This window comes from Neocloeon triangulifer, unplaced genomic scaffold (assembly GCF_031216515.1).
Source record: "Neocloeon triangulifer isolate White Clay Creek 2 clone unplaced genomic scaffold, ASM3121651v1 ptg000012l, whole genome shotgun sequence".
Lineage (NCBI taxonomy): Eukaryota > Metazoa > Arthropoda > Insecta > Ephemeroptera > Baetidae > Neocloeon > Neocloeon triangulifer.
Window position 1 is genome coordinate 19,790,534 of NW_026775554.1, and position 16,751 is coordinate 19,807,284.

General features: G+C 38.7%; 3 protein-coding genes across 9 annotated transcripts; 1 reads left to right on the forward strand and 2 right to left on the reverse strand.

Annotated features, from left to right (window-relative positions):
• The first annotated feature begins 1,990 nt into the window (after positions 1-1,990).
• LOC132197643 (activating transcription factor of chaperone) lies at positions 1,991-7,088 on the forward strand. Of its 2 annotated transcripts, XM_059621050.1 has the most exons (3): positions 1,991-2,149; positions 2,932-3,288; positions 5,934-7,088. In XM_059621050.1, exons 2-3 carry the CDS (start codon positions 3,054-3,056, stop codon positions 6,584-6,586), a joined length of 888 nt encoding a protein of 295 aa, XP_059477033.1. In that variant the 5' UTR covers positions 1,991-2,149; positions 2,932-3,053; the 3' UTR covers positions 6,587-7,088. The 2 variants fall into 2 exon arrangements, with proteins under 2 accessions (XP_059477033.1, XP_059477034.1); XM_059621051.1 differs by lacking the exons at positions 1,991-2,149; positions 2,932-3,288 and adding an exon at positions 4,671-4,859.
• LOC132197646 (UBA-like domain-containing protein 2) lies at positions 6,724-16,562 on the reverse strand. Of its 2 annotated transcripts, none has more exons than XM_059621053.1 (4): positions 16,351-16,562; positions 8,854-8,925; positions 8,631-8,739; positions 6,724-8,231 (listed from the first exon to the last, which is right to left on the reverse strand). In XM_059621053.1, the coding sequence occupies exons 1-4, from the start codon at positions 16,456-16,458 to the stop codon at positions 8,056-8,058; spliced, it is 465 nt and encodes a 154-aa protein (XP_059477036.1). In that variant the 5' UTR covers positions 16,459-16,562; the 3' UTR covers positions 6,724-8,055. The 2 variants fall into 2 exon arrangements, with proteins under 2 accessions (XP_059477036.1, XP_059477038.1); XM_059621055.1 differs by lacking the exon at positions 16,351-16,562 and adding an exon at positions 9,245-9,715.
• Positions 9,977-15,563, reverse strand: LOC132197642 (uncharacterized). 5 transcript variants are annotated; one of them, XM_059621047.1, is made up of 3 exons: positions 15,162-15,555; positions 14,689-15,069; positions 9,977-14,540 (listed from the first exon to the last, which is right to left on the reverse strand). In XM_059621047.1, exon 3 carries the CDS (start codon positions 13,030-13,032, stop codon positions 10,717-10,719), a length of 2,316 nt encoding a protein of 771 aa, XP_059477030.1. In that variant the 5' UTR covers positions 13,033-14,540; positions 14,689-15,069; positions 15,162-15,555; the 3' UTR covers positions 9,977-10,716. The 5 variants fall into 5 exon arrangements, with proteins under 5 accessions (XP_059477030.1, XP_059477029.1, XP_059477028.1 ...); XM_059621046.1 differs by having other exon boundaries at positions 9,977-14,134; positions 14,689-15,555; XM_059621045.1 differs by having other exon boundaries at positions 14,689-15,555.
• Positions 16,563-16,751: the final 189 nt, after the last annotated feature.

A 16,751-nucleotide genomic window follows, 5' to 3' on the forward strand; every position in this document is an offset into this window, starting at 1 on the left:
AATGCAGAAAAATATACACATTCCACATTAGGAAAAATAACAAATTCAAATTATTCTCAGAAAATTAAATTTTTTTTATTAATTTAGTACCTTTTGACTAATCGCCTTTTAAGTGTTATTACGTTTCAAAGAACACGAAATATTTGAGACAAAACCAGTGTTAAAAAGTTAGAAAAGTGCTTTTGTGATAATAAAAAATATTAATTGAGGGCAAAAGCCATGGCACCCCAATCTGTCTGCGAGAAGAAGTTGATTTGCTCAGCGCACAAACATGATATAATGACTGCTTCTCAGTTCTCAGCAACCTGCAGAGGGCGAAAAAGAGAGAGCTTCGCGACCTTCGCCAGCAAACCTCCCCCTCGTCGGAATCTTTCTACCTTTTTTGCCACTAATTGTAAGTAAATATTAAATGTCTCATCTCAAGAAAAACAGGAATTTTATAACTTTTTACACTTGTTTTGAGGAGGCACTTAAATAATGTGCACAATATTTATGCTATAGGGACCGTTCATGAATGATTGACCGCGAATTGGCCTAAATTTTTGGTTCACAATGCCATTCTGTAATCAAAGTATGTTGTTCGGGTTGATAAGAGGGTCCTCTGACTAAAATTTGAAATCAAAATTTTGAATACTTTTTTTGGAATTCGGGTTTTTTGAAAAAGTCAAAATTGCAAATATCTTTGCTTCTAGTGGGAATTTTTATCTGTTCTCTTCACTTCCTGGCGTAACTTTTTATTTTGAACAACTTTTCTGTTGATCATTTTTGCGTAGGTCAAAGGTCAAGGTCACTAAAATTGAAATTTAATTTTTAAGTCGATTTTTCTCAAAAAAGTATATTTTTGATATTTTTTGTGTAAATGCAAAAAATGTAGCTCATGAAATTTTGCTTCTGGTGGGTGATTTTCAGAATGGCATTATTTTTAGTTTTTCTGCAATTCTTGTCCGAAGATCGAAAAACGCGTTTTTTTCGATACTTGGCATTGGCAAACTTTGGTATATTTGGGAATATTTTCAAAATCTGTAAAAAAAAATACTAGGAGAAACCTCATAGACCATAAATTGTCAGAAATATTTCTTAATATCGCTAAAATACCAAAGTTCGCCAATGCCGAGTATCGAAAAAAACGCGTTTTTCGATCTTCGGACAAGAATAACAGAAAAACTAAAAATAATGCCATTCTGAAAATCACCCACCAGAAGCAGAATTTTATGAGCTACATTTTTTGCATTTACACAAAAAATATCAAAAATACACTTTTTTGAGAAAAATCGACTTAAAAATTAAATTTAAATTTTAGTGACCTTGACCTTTGACCTACGCAAAAATGGTCAACAAAAAAGTTGTTCAGAATAAAAAGTTACGCCAGGAAGTGAAGAGAGCAGATAAAAATTCCCACTAGAAGCAAAGATATTTGCAATTTTGACTTTTTCAAAAAACCCGAATTCCAAAAAAAGTATTCAAAATTTTGATTTCAAATTTTAGTCAGAGGACCCTCTTATCAACCCGAACAACATACTTTGATTACAGAATGGCATTGTGAACCAAAAATTTAGGCCAATTCGCGGTCAATCATTCATGAACCGTCCCTATAATCAGATGCAGAGCCGTTCGTTCTTGTAGAAAATATGGAAAATATTTCACATGCCAAACTAATCACGACTTGCATTTTGAGTCGGTCCACAGCGCTCTTGAGAATAGTGTGAAAAAATTTAGTTGCCCAAAGTGCAGTTACAGTTTTTATTATAAATTATTGTGTACATTTTTGTAGTCTGAGTTGCAAGAAACGAAGAGGTTTTCGCTTGTAATTGCAAAAAAAAACTTGTAAAGTATTAAATAATAAAGTTCATGATTCATGAAATGAATCCTTTGTAAATTTGATTAGAAAAAAATAATTCTTAGCTATATAGATAAGGATTACGTTCGGCGCCACTGGCCGCAAAAGTTTTGTTCGCGAGTCATACAACTTCCTGGATGGAGGCGCTGCAATCATGGCTGCCGGCAGCCATGTTGGTTTTCAGCCAGTCACCCCAATGCAAAGTTCAAGGAAGAGACATCGAATTTTCACCGAGCTAATTTTGCGTTAAAATGAGGGTCTAAGACCACCCAACCGCACACCCCGTGTGCCCGTCACACTTTGCATCATGACGTAAGTCTCAACACTAATTTCAACCGCTAATCTTTCAGAAATCGGCTGAAAATCGGCCAAATAAAACCGAGAGAAATCGACGTTGGCTGGAGGCAGGTCCCTTTCTCCCATTGACTGCAATAGTGGATGACGCAATCGCCCCAAACTGCAATTAATGACTCATTGTCCCGCCAGTGTTACGTCCGTGGTTGTTGATAATGCTCGACTTGTTCCGTTATAGCCAAAATTTACCCTTTTTTCAATTTCCAGTCTTCTGTGTAGCAAATGAAATTGCTTTTATCTCGGTTTTAACAAACTTTGTACCCAAACAAGCAGCAGATAAGTTCGTGCTCTACGAACATTTCGAAATAAGAAATCTAAACCTTCAGGGCAGTTGTAAACAAAAATATTAAGAACATGTATTTTTTTTAAATTTCTGAATAAGTTGCTTCGTTTGCGTTTTTTTTCCCTTCAAGAAAATTTGATTTGAAGAGGAGGCTGCGAAAAGGAGGCCAAGTTAGCTGTTCTTCGGTTTTTAGAGCTTGAAATATGTGGGACGAGCTGTTTAAGGAGTAATTTTCTGCCTGCCCTGAGGAGAGATCTCAATTTGAGCAACCAAACAATTAACTGAATAATAAAAAGAAATCGGAAATTATTTTAGAATTTCATAGCCTGAGAATATTTTTTTTTATCACCAAACTATAATATTCTTTTAATAATAAGATAGCAAGAATCTTGAAATTGATTAACATAAAATTGTAAATTTATAAAAAATGAATAATTGATTTTAATTTTTGTTTCAGTTTTTCGTACGTCAAGATGGGGTCCTCCCCTGTATTCACAACCAGCAACAAAGCAACAAACTTTGACAAAGAAACCAACACTTACGATTCGATTATTGGCCTGAACCTGATCACCATCAACAATGCTGATGAACACGTACAGGCTAGTTTTGGTGGGTCTGCCCACCTCGGACGCCTCCGCTACTGATGCCATCCCCATCCGATGGCAGCTGCAAGGAGGCGACAATGAGACCATCGTCGCCCTGGTCCCGGACAAAGTCCAGGAGATCAAGAATGAGGAGGCCGCAGAGGAGAGTGCGGCCGACAGGGCTCGCCGAATGCTTGAAGAACTAGAGCAGGAGGGCGCTGCTCTTGAGGGTGAGATTTTCTTATTTTATTTAATATCTTTCTGCTCTATGGCAATTTAAAAATATAAAAGATTGTTAAACGTGAATCTCTTCATAAATTTAATAATGGACTTTCTTCAGAGAAAATCATTTTTGAATCAATCTACTAAAAATTTCTTAAATTATGAAACTGAAATGGTTGATTAAAATTTTCTTGAATTTTTTACTCATTAACATTTGAGGTTAACATTTTCTAAAAAGAAAAAAAAATGCCTATATTTAGAGAAAATATCAACCAAATTTTGAAGCGTGAGGTTAGATTTTCCTATCTCTTTTTCATTTGACATATTTGTAAAATATTACTGGGCAATTTTTTAAGCAATTATGTAACATATTTTTTGGAAATAATTATTTGTTATTTTTAAATAACCATTTGAAATACGCTCTGAAACGAGTAACATTAAATGCTGTCTGCATGCAAAAGTGAATTTTTGCAAATTCCGAGCTAAAGTTGCGGCGCAAAAGTCTTTGCATGTCCAAAGAGGAAGAATGTAAATCGCAAAAATTAACAAAATTATTTAATTGCTCGTAATTATTTCTTGCTTCCGAGCGAAAATTTTGCATAATTTTGACCTCAGCCGACATGCGGTTGGCCGTTTAAAAATAGATCTCATCAACTCGGCGGCGGCGGCGAACTTGTTGAACTTCTGCGAATCCGGAGCACCGTGATGAATTCGGGCGACGTCTCGTTCCAGCGTCTGCTCGCTATAGACTTTCACCTGCGGCTTGAATCGGTTACAAGTTAAATGCGCAGTAATTTTAACGCCATGTCGAAACATTATCGCCACGGATTAATACTGCTTATAATGTGTGTTCAACCTGCATGCGGAAAAAAACTAATTTAAATGCGCTCGGCGCTTGAGTGAAAGTTGTTTTGAGTCGTGTAGATAATTTTATTAGAATTTTGGCTCTTTTTTGATATTATTAATATTTATTCTTCTCTAAAATACAAAAATGTCAAACTCAAAAAAAATTTTAGGATAATATTCGATTCAAATTAAAACAAAATCTAATCCAAATTTACTTTTGAAAATCTTTTTATAAATAAAATTCTAACTTTTAAATCATTTTGTTTTTATTATAAATTTCAAGTTGAATGAAAATATTAAAATTCATGAATAATTCTAAAATTATTTAGAATTATTTAGTTTGTTAAATTTACAATTTTATATTTTACTGCAAATAAGCTTAAATCTTGTAAATAATTAATTTGTTGTAATGATTATAAAAAGAGTCACTTGGTCCACACGTGTCTGCGCATTTATTTGGAGTGGTCACTCGCGACCCGCGTGCTCACCGCGTTGCCCCTCCACTTTGGCTTGCTGTTGGCAAAAGAGAGTGTGGTCCACGCCGCACTCAGTCGTTTGTGATGGAGACTTGAGGCCGCACGCTCTCGCCAGGTCGTCCTCCCAGTTAGTTGTCAGTCGCCCACCCAGCAATGGTGTCCGAGTACCTCTTCACCTGGATCAGGGAGATTATTGTGAACGCAGAGAAACTGGTCAACAGACGAGTCTGAGATGGCCTGGCCCTGCCGCCCCTTTGGTGAGAGAGAGACTTTTTAAAACGAGTCCCGGACCAAGGTCGTCATGGCCGCGACCTTCGAGAACCAACAATAAAAATAAAAAAACAGATCGAAACCTGCGTGCGAATCCATAGGGATTTCCTACGCGGAAAGAAAACGCAAGTTCAGGGCAACGATCTCGCGCAAAACAAGTTTTTAGTTTATGACCAGGATTATCTTAACTTACCTAGGGTTTCCCTGTCTGCAGCAAGGTTACTTTCCTCCTTAAAAAGTTACTTCTGGTTCAAAAGTAAATAAATTGTATAAATTATTAAAACTTCCAATTTTTGAGGTTATGATAAATACTCCATCTTGAACTTTGTAACGATTTTAATTTATTCATTTCTGGTTTGAAGCAAATCACAATCATAAATCAAGGTTTCCTTGCGACGTTAAATTATTGGTTGCGCAACAAGATCATACCAGGAATTAAACGATTCAATGCCACTTGGCCCAGAATATCGAGTTTATCTCATTCTCCGTGAACCCGCTAACCTCTCTGTATTTGGAAAAAATTACAAGTTTTTATTTTCAAATAATCGTAGAGATTTGTGCCCATTGTTGATTTCCGCTTGAGTAGGCAGACATGTAAATAGTAAGAAGTAGTTTCACGTGGGGCGAGAGAACGACGACCTTTGACTGCGTGCCCTTATGTCTTCAGCTTGTAAAATTCCGATGATCGGACAAACTGGCGGCAGCCTTGCCCTGGTTTTGCAACGTACCAGCACTTTTACAATCAGAGCAACTTGTTTTGTCGCGATTGCGGTAAAATCGGGCAATTACAAAGATCATGACGCTTCAAAATTGAGCACAGTATCCTGAACGTTTGGTTGTACATTGCCCGCGTGGAATTAATTGAGATATTTTAATCAAATGTTATGGAATTTCATTCATTTTTTAATAATTACATCAAAATCCATTTTAAAATGGAATTAAAAGAAAATCGTTCTAAAAATTCCAATGATTTTATTGTAATTTTTATATTTAATTTGGTGGAAAATTAAGTTATTCAAATTTTATTATTTATTTATTTACATTTTGTCAATTTGTTGCAGAGTCGTTCAAGGATGACTCGTCGTTCATCCTGCCGAATCTGGATGTGTTCCCAGACGTGGAGAAGCCCGGCACCGAGCTGCCGCTTCCCATGGACCTGGTGGACACCGAAGAGCTGCTGATGGACCTGGAGACCATCCTTCCGGACATTGACTCGCCTCCGCAGAGTCCTCCAAGGCTCACTGAACTTGACGAGCTGCTGCAGCTGCGCGCAGAGGCCCTGCCGGACCCTGAGGAGTTCGACGACCTGTTGATGCCTCCAACGCCGTCCGACTCGTACGCCTCCTCGCCAGGGCCGCACTCGAGCCCTTCCTACGCTCCGTCGACTCCCGCCTCCATCTACAGCGATTCCAGCAACGACCCTGAGTGGGTCCCTGAGCCAATGCCCGGCCCCTCCAAGACCAAGAGGAAGCCCTACTCGAGGGTCAAGCGGCCGATCGACCGCGCCGAACGCAAGAAGTTGCAGAACAAAAACGCTGCCACGCGGTACCGCAACAAGAAGAAGGTGGAGGAGGATGAGTTGCTGACGCAGGAGGCTGATCTCGCCGCCCGCAACAAGGAGCTCCGAGACCAGGTCTCCGAGATCGAGACGGAGATGCGCATCGTCAAGGACCTGCTGAGGAACAAGTTTAAGCGAATGGGCCTCCTCAAATAAATCCCCTGCATTTTGTCCTTACGTCTATCTATGGCTAGCTAATTTTATGCGCCGGGCTATCTGAAATTTTCCTTCTGAATTTTTCAGTTCTGATATGGCCCGGAAGTGTTTTAAGTAAACTAACTTATAGTTAGAGAAACTCCAGGGCCCGATTGTCTCGTTGTAGCGGTAAGAGGTGTGTGGTTTTTGCTATTTACACAACGTCATTCCACCAGGTGCAATGATTTGATTTCTTCCGATTGTCTCTTAATTTTTTTATTAGTTATTTTCAACATGACGGGCGCTGCGGATTGATTCTGATAACCTGATGAAGTGCAAATTTTTTTCTATCGCGCCGAGTAGTTGGGTGGGGAGGCCGCTGCGTCCTGTCTCTTTATGATTTTTCCACTTGAACTTTGTCACCTGGCCCTGGCTATCAATTTAACAATTACTCTCATCTATGTTCACTAACCCTTAGATTGTATTTTAAACGTCAATAAAATATCCTCTGGTGCGTGGAAAATTAGAATTTTATTTGTAATTTACCAACTTTATTCTTATGAAGGAGTCGTTACAAAAAAGTCGGTTTAAAATCCTTAGTCAAACTTTTGATAAAAATTAAGATGAATTTGAGAAGAAAAACTCAGAAACTTTGATTTCCTATTATTGTACATTACCATGCATTTTTATTGTTCAATCAATCATACATGATGATAAGAATGGATCATTATTTAAAGTCATTCATCTTTATCTCGCTAGGTTTCATATACTTGCAACTCTAAATGATATTATCACATTTGGATTTAAAATACACATGTATTTACATGCACTTGTTTGTGTGTTTGTATTTTATATTCTTTTCATTTATATATAGTAATGAATCGAGAGTTAATTCATGATGATAAATTGTTACATTGCTGTAAACACCCATATGTACCTCTAACATGCACACCGAAACTCACAAAGCGTATTTGCATCCTTGTTAGGCCAAGAACGAGATATTATTCTATTTTTACACCTCCTGCATGAAGGTCAAAAATTATTTTCAATTTCTATTCCTCAATTGATGCGGGTTGTCAATCGATTCAGGTATTTTGGTGAGCAAAATTTACAAAAAAGTACAACCGCAGCGTCGTCGCCACCAAACTGAAAAATAAAATAATAAAAATCCACTCCAGTCTCTTTTTTGACCGAGGGTTCCAAAAGGGCAGCGCCGACACCGTCAGTTGGCCAAACAGAAAGAAATCAGGAGACTAATACTCGATATTGGGGAAGGGAATTTTAATCAAAGGAGAATGGGCGCCGGCTGCGGAGGATTCGGCCCGTTTGACTAGCCCAACTGTGGCGTGTCCTCGCAATGGACCCTGCCAGTAAAAAAAGTGTCTCGGGCAGATGGGGGCGTCTCCGCGCGCGCGTCTTCGTCGTCACTCGCTCCCCTACCTACGGCAACAACAACAAAAGAAACAACAACAAAGCGTCCCGTGGGCCGCTTATCTGCCAAACGGGTGCTGCTGTGTTGCTTGCGACGTCGCCGGGTGCTGCTGCGGCTGCTGGGTCGCTTGCACCTGCATCGGCTGGCTCAGGGGGTAGTGGTGGGTGACGGGCACACCCTGCTGCTGCCCGCCACCATGTACCATTGTCTGGTTTGGAGACGTTGAGAAAAACCCTGCAAAAGGAACAATAATTAATTACATTTCAGATCAATTTTAATTATTTACTTTTATCACATTTTAAATACAAAATTTTTACAAGGCAATAATAAGCTAAAATATGAGATCCTTGAGAAAATACATACAATATTATCAAATGAAATGAAGAAAAAAATAAAAAAAAGTCCATGATTTAAAATTTTGTGTTCTTCTACTAAATATGTAAATGAAAATTTAAAGTGAACTGATAAGAAAAATTTCAATAAGTATTTGTTTCAAAGAAAAAATCAAGTGAAAAGAAAAATACAAATTTTTCTAATTTTTTTCAGTATGTTGTTTTTTACTGTTCTTCAATCTAACGATATAGTTTGGACGTCAGAAAGCGGCTTGGTGCCACTCTGGTTCTAATTTGAGACCTGTGTTTGGCGAGTTGGACATCTTGTCCGCGGCTGACAGCTTCGAAAAGGCCAGCAGGGCGTCTGGGAAGTTGGGTGGAGTGGCTGGCGTGTTGCACGGCGTGCACACCTGAAATCAGAAACCACGCGCTGTACTACGGCTTCCCATTTTTTTGAACCGCGGCAGCTGTTGAGCTGCGGCACGGAACTTTGGAAAATAAAATATTATTAACATTGCTCTTACCTGGCCAAAGTGGTTTGTCTGCGGGTGGCAGCTGGGAATGGCCGCCTCTTGGAAGAAGATGCTTAGCGCCGTCTGCAATTCAAAGACAATGACCAATCATAACAATTGAAATATCTTAATTGTTACAATTTTTAGAAATACAATTAAATTAATATTGTTAATTTTTTGAAAAATTATAATTTATGATTAATTTTTAACTATTTAAAAAAAATAATATTTGTTATAATAACACTTTTCTAAACAAACATCCTCTGTTGTTAGAAGAGTTGCGCTGATTTGACTAAAGGTAAAAATATAATTCCATCAAAAATGCACAGTTGGCAGACAACTTGGCGCGTTTCGCAAGAGGTGAGCGCGTGTTGGGTGAAAATGATGATTGCGAGTCATCAACCTTAATTTTTTCTTTTTCTCCATCACACATTTTAAACTCGTCCTTCCCCCCATCGGCACAAACTGGTCCAGCAAACGAAGGAAGCGCTGCGCCAGGGGCCGAAATTCGTAAACAAGCTGCAAAGTAAAGCAAGGAAAAACAAACCCGAACTCGCCGGGGCGCTGCTCCGGCCGATAAGATAAACAAACAAACCAACTTATAGGAGAGGCTTGTCTGGACATACGCGAATTTTACACAAAGTCATTAACGCGCCAGATAAAAGTGTAGTGAGTAATCCAAAAACAAGGACGAAATAAGATAAAACCGATTTTTAACCAACAGTGGTTTGCTTCAATTGACTTCCAAAACATCAAAATGATTGTATCTGGTTGAACTATCATTTAAACAATTGAATTCCAGTCATTAGTCTAGTCTTAAATTAATTAATTAATTTTTGTGTATTGAATTGATGTAAGATGTTGTGTATTTCATTGTATTTGAATGGAGAATAAATAAATTAAAAGTTAAATTAATTTCTTCAAACTTAAAAATTCTCTCTTTTTAATATTTCAAAATCACATCATATTTAAAAAATTAAAGCCCACAAATGATGAACAGAAAATTATTAGAAATTATTAAAAAAAAATTTCAATTGTACCCTTTAGTCTCTAGACTAAAAAAATCAAAATTGAAAACATTTTAATGCATAGCTTTACAAAATTTAAAAATTAGTCACGGTCATAATTATTATTTGAAAGAGGAAATAATTTTTTTTTATTGTTGTAGATAAGATGTTTATCTCAAAATTGATATAATGACATTAGAACTTCATTAAAACAAGTTAATTTGCGACTTTAAATCGTAATACTAATTATTAATTGTTGATATTTTCATTGAATATCTTAATTAAATAAAATGAAAATTCCACTGTCATATTTATGTAATTTGGAAAAAATATTGGGATTGCACTTTATCTCTGCCGCAAGATTGTTAGGAATGTATTTTTCTTGTCTCGTGGGCGCAAGTCGGTCGCAAATCAATCGCCCTCGACGGAGCACGGAAGCGTCTGGCCAAGAACGAAGCAACACCCACGTGTCCACTTGGGCTGCTCGACCCGGTGGTGCTAAAACGGTTGGGCTCGGCCATGTCGTGATCAATAATAATATGCCCCAACGCCGTGCCGGTTGCGTTTCCGTTCGCGCCCGATTTCAAATCGCAAAATTAAAATTCTCAATGAATTTTGCTTCAAATTTTTCCCCTTTTTTCCCGGTGTGAAGTGGGTGAGAAGAAGTGTGTTTCGAGAGGTTATATAAAAGAAAGGGATTTACGCAGAGCCACGGGGTGGTGCACGCGCCGACCGAGATATAATAATAATAATGCTTTTATTAAACGCGTTTGCGTACAACTACTAATACATACATGCTATACATACTAAATAGAACTAGGCGCACCACCTATCGGTGGACAGTCATTACAATCAGTTTGAGCGTATTTCAGCGGGAATATTGATGATCAGCCATTTGAGCAAGGGAGGAAAAAGGCGATCGAGTACAAAATAAACAGTGGTGTTGACTACAATATTGTGAACAAAATTTACATTTACATGCTTTGCTTGCAAAGTGATATTCCTTTTTAACACAAAATTTATAATGAAATCCATGAACTATTATTCTAGTATAAACATGCCTGTCCTGTTGAAGAGGACTTCTCCATTTAATCGGGAGTGTAACAATTGCATTGTGAAAATCAGGAGGAATATCAAACGATTTCATTTCTCTCTCGAATAACAAAGTACCAAAAGCAGGTGTGTATGGAAGATTATACATAGATTGCAAACAACCAATAAATGAATCAACCTCCAACATTAAATGCACAATTCTATTCTGAGCTGATTTATGTACACACAAGAGGCGTTTCAAATATGCATTAAAAACAAGATTTAAATTTCTGAGATCTGTTTGAGTGAGATAAGGCCAAGCAATTGTAATGCCATAACTGGCAATAGGCGCCACCTTTATAAAAAAGAGACGGATTGCTGCATCTACACTCAACATACGAAGTTGTTTTATATCAAATGTAGCCAAATTTGCTAATAATGTTCGAGATTCTACATGTTTGTTAAATGATTTCGCCGTGTGATTCAAAGTCACTCCAAGATATTTAACTACATTCTCAAATTTAATTTCGGAGCCTTTACAAAATAGTTTATCTGTGTTTTTAATTCGACCTCCTTTCCGAAACTTGACGGCAACAGTCTTCTGGGCATTGACAACAAGGTCATTGCTATCTGAGTACTCAACAAGGAGATTCAGTCCAGACTGAAGCATATCAAGTCGTTTTGCAAGAAGGGCAGTATCATCGGCATAATTGAAAATGACAACTTCATCTTTTAAATTTTGTTCGATATAAAGATTTAAATCAAATACATAAAAAATATAATAGAGTGGTGAGGATGTGCCACCTTGTAAGGTACCATTACTCTGAACAAATTTTTGTGAATTTGCAACTCCATCAAAAATTGACAAAAAATTTATGTCCAAAATAGTTGCTATAATATTGAGCAGTTGTTTTGGCAGTATTTGAAGAGATATCAGCTTATCAAAAAGTTTCTGCCGATTTACCGAGTCGAAGGCTTTCGAGTAATCGACAAAGGCAGCATACACTGGATTATTATTGAAATAAACTTCCTCGATCAAATGATTATGTAGTTTTTGGACAGCTGGGATTGCTCCACGTCCTGGCATATAGCCATACTGTTCAGCCGGAATAATGGGCTGAATTTCAGAGAACACACGACGAATTACAACTTTGTCATATAATTTGTACAAAACATTACTTAATGCAATACCTCTATAATTGTTTGGATCAGATTTTTCACCTTTTCCTTTATATAAAATATTCAGATTTGACAACTTCCACTGCTCAGGTATTTTGTTTAATTCTGCACATTTATTGAACATTTTTGTAAGCAGAGGCACAAATTCATATTTCGCAATGAGTTTTAAATGTTCATTTAACATTTTATCTGGGCCGGGGGCCTTACCACTCTTTAAATTTTTAATGGCTAGCAAAATTTCCTCATCCATGAATGGTATGAAAGGCGAATCAACATTGTAATCTTCAAGTAGGCTTGACAAGTTAAGTGAATCTGTTGCTCGCAAGTTCTGCACATTTAGAATGTTTGAGAAATGCTGCACCCAAGTAGACATTGGTACAGCGGATGTAATTCGTTTTTGTTGCGAGTTTCTCAAAACCAAATAGGGCGTTTTCTCAGCTTCAAGTATTAATTTTTCCTCCTGTTTTCTATTAAATAACTCTCTTGAATCTTTACACATAGCTCGATAATCAGACTTTGCCACTGATATAATTTCGAGAGCTTCCTCTTTTTCAAATTGCACAGTTCCTGCTGGATCAGGGTCAGTATTATTCTCAGAGCTATTTACTTGTAAAGTGTTAAGATGATATTTCCAAGACCGTATATATTGATGCTGCAACCGACAATCATTAGTATACCATGGTTTCGAAACCCTCTGTGATACACCTGGGGTTGCAGCAGAGGAATGTATTAATTGTAATATTTCTTCATATGCCACATCAATTTCATTATTTTCAAGTTGATTCATTAATGAGTTATATGCGGTCCGAAAATTCAAAACAAATAAGGCCTCATCAACTTTATACACAGGCTTTTGCCTTTCATTTGCAGGATTTTGAGAGCTATTATTAATTTTTAATTTAAATTTGGCTTTAACAGGGATGTGTTTACAATTTTCAATACATTCTAGTGCAGAACAGCTCACTAATTCCATATAAAATGGATCATAAAATATTAAGTCTATAGTAGAACAGCCAATTCCACTAATAAATGTATAATCACAGCAGTCATTTGCTAACTTTAAATCAAGTGCTGAGAGTAGTTCAAGTAATATTATAGACTTTTTACTGCTATTATTTGCTGTTTGTTTACCTGCAGGGTCAATACGTGCATTAAAATCGCCTATTACAATAAGATTTTTATCCAGATCAACATATTGCAATGCGTCGAGCAGTGAGGTTTGAAAAACGTTTTTGTCGAGTTGAGGAGGGCAGTAAAAACAAGCAATTGTGAGTTGATCTAAAAATACTAGTAAACACTCATCAGTGAGTTCCAATTTTTGAAATGTGCCTACGGATGGTTTTACATAACAACTAATACCTCTCCTGATTTTTCCTCCTAGTTCAATTCCATATTTGTGATAACTATAATAGCCTGGAATGTCTACTACATCTCCGTCTTTTAAGAAGGTTTCACAAAACACAATGATGTCGTAGTTCAAATAACTCGCTGTTAATGGAAGTTTTGGTAATGCACTTGTCAAACCTTCACAGTTCCATAAAACTACTGATATACAAAACTGATCATGTCGAGAGGCGCTTAAAAATGCCGCTTTGATCCGACAGGCACTGAAGAGGTTGCAGATGTGGACTGAGTATCTTTAAATGCTAAGTTGCGTCTTGATGTGGATGGAGGACAATTAGTCCTTTGAGTCACATTTACACTGCTAAACCTGCCCACTTTTGCAGGAGTAGCAGACTCTGGGCTGACTGCAGTGTTGTTGACATCAAGAGAATTTGTTTCTAAACTGTCTTCCACTTCCTGAAGTGTTGTGGCTGTTTCGGCAAGGATTTCTAGACTTCCAACAGTTGGAGCTTCTTGTGGAGTTGTCTCTGTAGCTACCACCAGCAAACTCTGTGCTTGGTGTCCATCACCCTGCACAACTAGGCACTGGGTTGGGTCTTCAGCAGCTGTTCGCTCAGCAGCAGTCGACCGACTAGGGGCAGACTGGGTATCACTCAACACTACTTGGTGCTGAGGAGGATCGGCAATCAGCTGGGATGCAGTACGTCGTCTTCTTTTCTCCGGAGAGTAAACTAGAATTTCAAAAGCATCGTTAGAGAAAATCTCCAGAAATTTGTACTGAACAAAGCTATAGTCAAGATGATCCAAGCCACAGCCAATTCTTGGCATTGCAAATTTACGAATATTGTTAATCATGCAGAATTCATGCAGCGACTTAAAAGCATTAACGTAATTGTGTATGAATTGATTTGGGTTGTGAGCCAACTTATTTCTGCTGTAGTATTTAGTGTTCAAGTGCAGAATTAAGGTATTTGAGTCACTATCCCATTGTTGAATAATTGTGCCTGGAGTGCGGCAATGAAGTGGTGGGAACTGAGAGCGATCAACTGGGACAGCTCTCTCCAGTTTGGCAGCAAGGCCCTTCTGGCGTCCCATGTCACAAGCTACGGCATGCACAACTACTTCCAGCTCTCCATTCTGTAGGGCAACAATAAGATCTCCATTAACTTCTGTTATAGTAGTCGGAGAAGGAGGCATTTCTAGCTCATGCAAGTCGCTAGCCCTTGTTATACTAAGATATTCGTTTAAAGCCTGTGTGTATGGAGTGGAGAAAAATTCCAGGCACCTTCTGCTTGGTTTATGGCAGGGTATGTTGGGATGGATGAACTTCGACTGGCGGCGTTGTGTCTGTGGACGAACATCAGCTTGAGGTGTGGTTTGACGTACTTCTTGCTGTTGTCTTCGAAGATTCACAACTTCGGCACGCAGCGAGTTCATAGCACTGTTCATGCGGTTCATTCGTGATTCCATCTGTTGCACTTTTGTAAACAGACGACGCACGAGCGGATCAGGATGATTCGGGCCGTGTTGATTTGAGCCGGGGAACTGTCGCCCGCGACCCCATTGACGGGGTGGTGGCGGCCCTTGCCGACTGATCTGTCCTGCTGCTCGTTGTTGTTGGAATGTTGGACGGCGACCATTTTGGCTGTTTACAAACTCTCGGGCCCTGTGAAACGACGACATGATGAAATTTCGAGGCAGTGGAAGACCGCAGTCTCTCAATGTGAGCTAACATATACCCAGCAAGGGTATTTGTACCTTTAGAGACGCTGAAACCCGCTTTTCACTGCCTGCTTTTCACCAGAAATGCGAAATTCCAAGGGACCAAAATCGGCGTGTTTTTGAAGTCGGCGGTGATGCTATTGATTCAACCCAAACAACCCCCGCCTGCGTGTCTGGCGCGCATGACTCGCACACTCAATAACAAACCCTTTGCGTATTAAAAATAAATGTCGAATCGGCCGGGCTGATTTTAGCTTTGCGTGTTCCGGCGACCCAAGGAAAAACCCCTCACAAAGCAGCCCCCGAAGAAGGCTTTCCCCCGAGATTAATCACTCAAATTGGTTCACGTTTTCTAATGTAACAAAAAAAAAATATGTGTATAAAAATTCATTCTTTGAAACATTTATTAATTCTTTTTATAAAATTGAACGAGCAGTTGCAATTCTACAGTCTTAGATTTTTTTAAGATTAATAAAAATCAGTTGATATTTTAAACTTTAGAGACTAGCATCACTTTTGAAGAAAAATATGAAATAAATCAATTTGGAATGAAGATACGATAACAGGAAGTCATAATATGATGTTTTTTTTTTTAAGATTTGAGGTTTCCTACCAACTTTGGGCTCCGTTAAAAAAATCAATTAACATGAAAGTGAATAGCAATCATGATATTCAAAATATTGCAAGTCAGTGGTGAAAATTGTATGTACTTCTTCAAAAATATCGCTTTGCATATTTTTATCCATGGCGAATAAAAAAAAAATATTGCAATGGTAACGCAAAAATATGTAAAATAAGCAGAAAAACAATTGATTCGAAATTCCACTCTGTAGAGGAAAACCTAAATAATATGAACTTTAATTTTGACCAACTCAATTTAGAGCCCGGACGAGATTATCACGTGTTTTGTATTTTTTTTTTTGCTATTTCCGTCCCGCAGAAGCGCCGCCCGCATTTGTTTGTAAATAACCTCGGCAGAAAGGTCAATACCAAAACAAGCGCGATTACGTCACGTCTTTCTTGCTCGTGTCCGTCGTTCGCCTTCCTCCGAAGGGCCTCCGTTTTGGTGGTCGGACAAGCCCCCGTGAGGGTAGAGTGCGGAGGCCGGGGGTCATCGGAGCGAGAAAGAGAGAGACGGCCGAGCTCGACACAAACAAGCAGCAGCCATTTTCGTTGCGCACGTTTGTTTACCGTGTCCCGAGAGCGATTTTCGTCGGGCTCTCACCTCGAATTGCCAGTGCGCCGACTGCAGAAGTTGCTTGGCCTGGTCGCGGGCACATCCGGCCGCCAGCACGAACTGGTTGATCATCACCTGCTCCTTCAAAGAGTCCATTTTCGGGCCGAATTCCAGTTTCGTCCGCCGAGCAGCTCCTTTGCCTACAACACAAGACGACCTGCAGGGTTTGTTTTCAACAAGACTTGAGCTCCCCCACTGCTGCGCTGCTGCGAGCGATACAATGAATGACGTCACTGGCTCGCTCCCCATTGGCTGCCGCGATCACTATTTTGCTCTTTACGTCGCCCTCCCCTCCCTCCCTACGCTCTGTTTTGGCTGCCTTTTAAAAATTACTCCTATCACTTCTGCAACATCCGTGCTTGAAATTTTGACCTTTTTTACCTTTTATT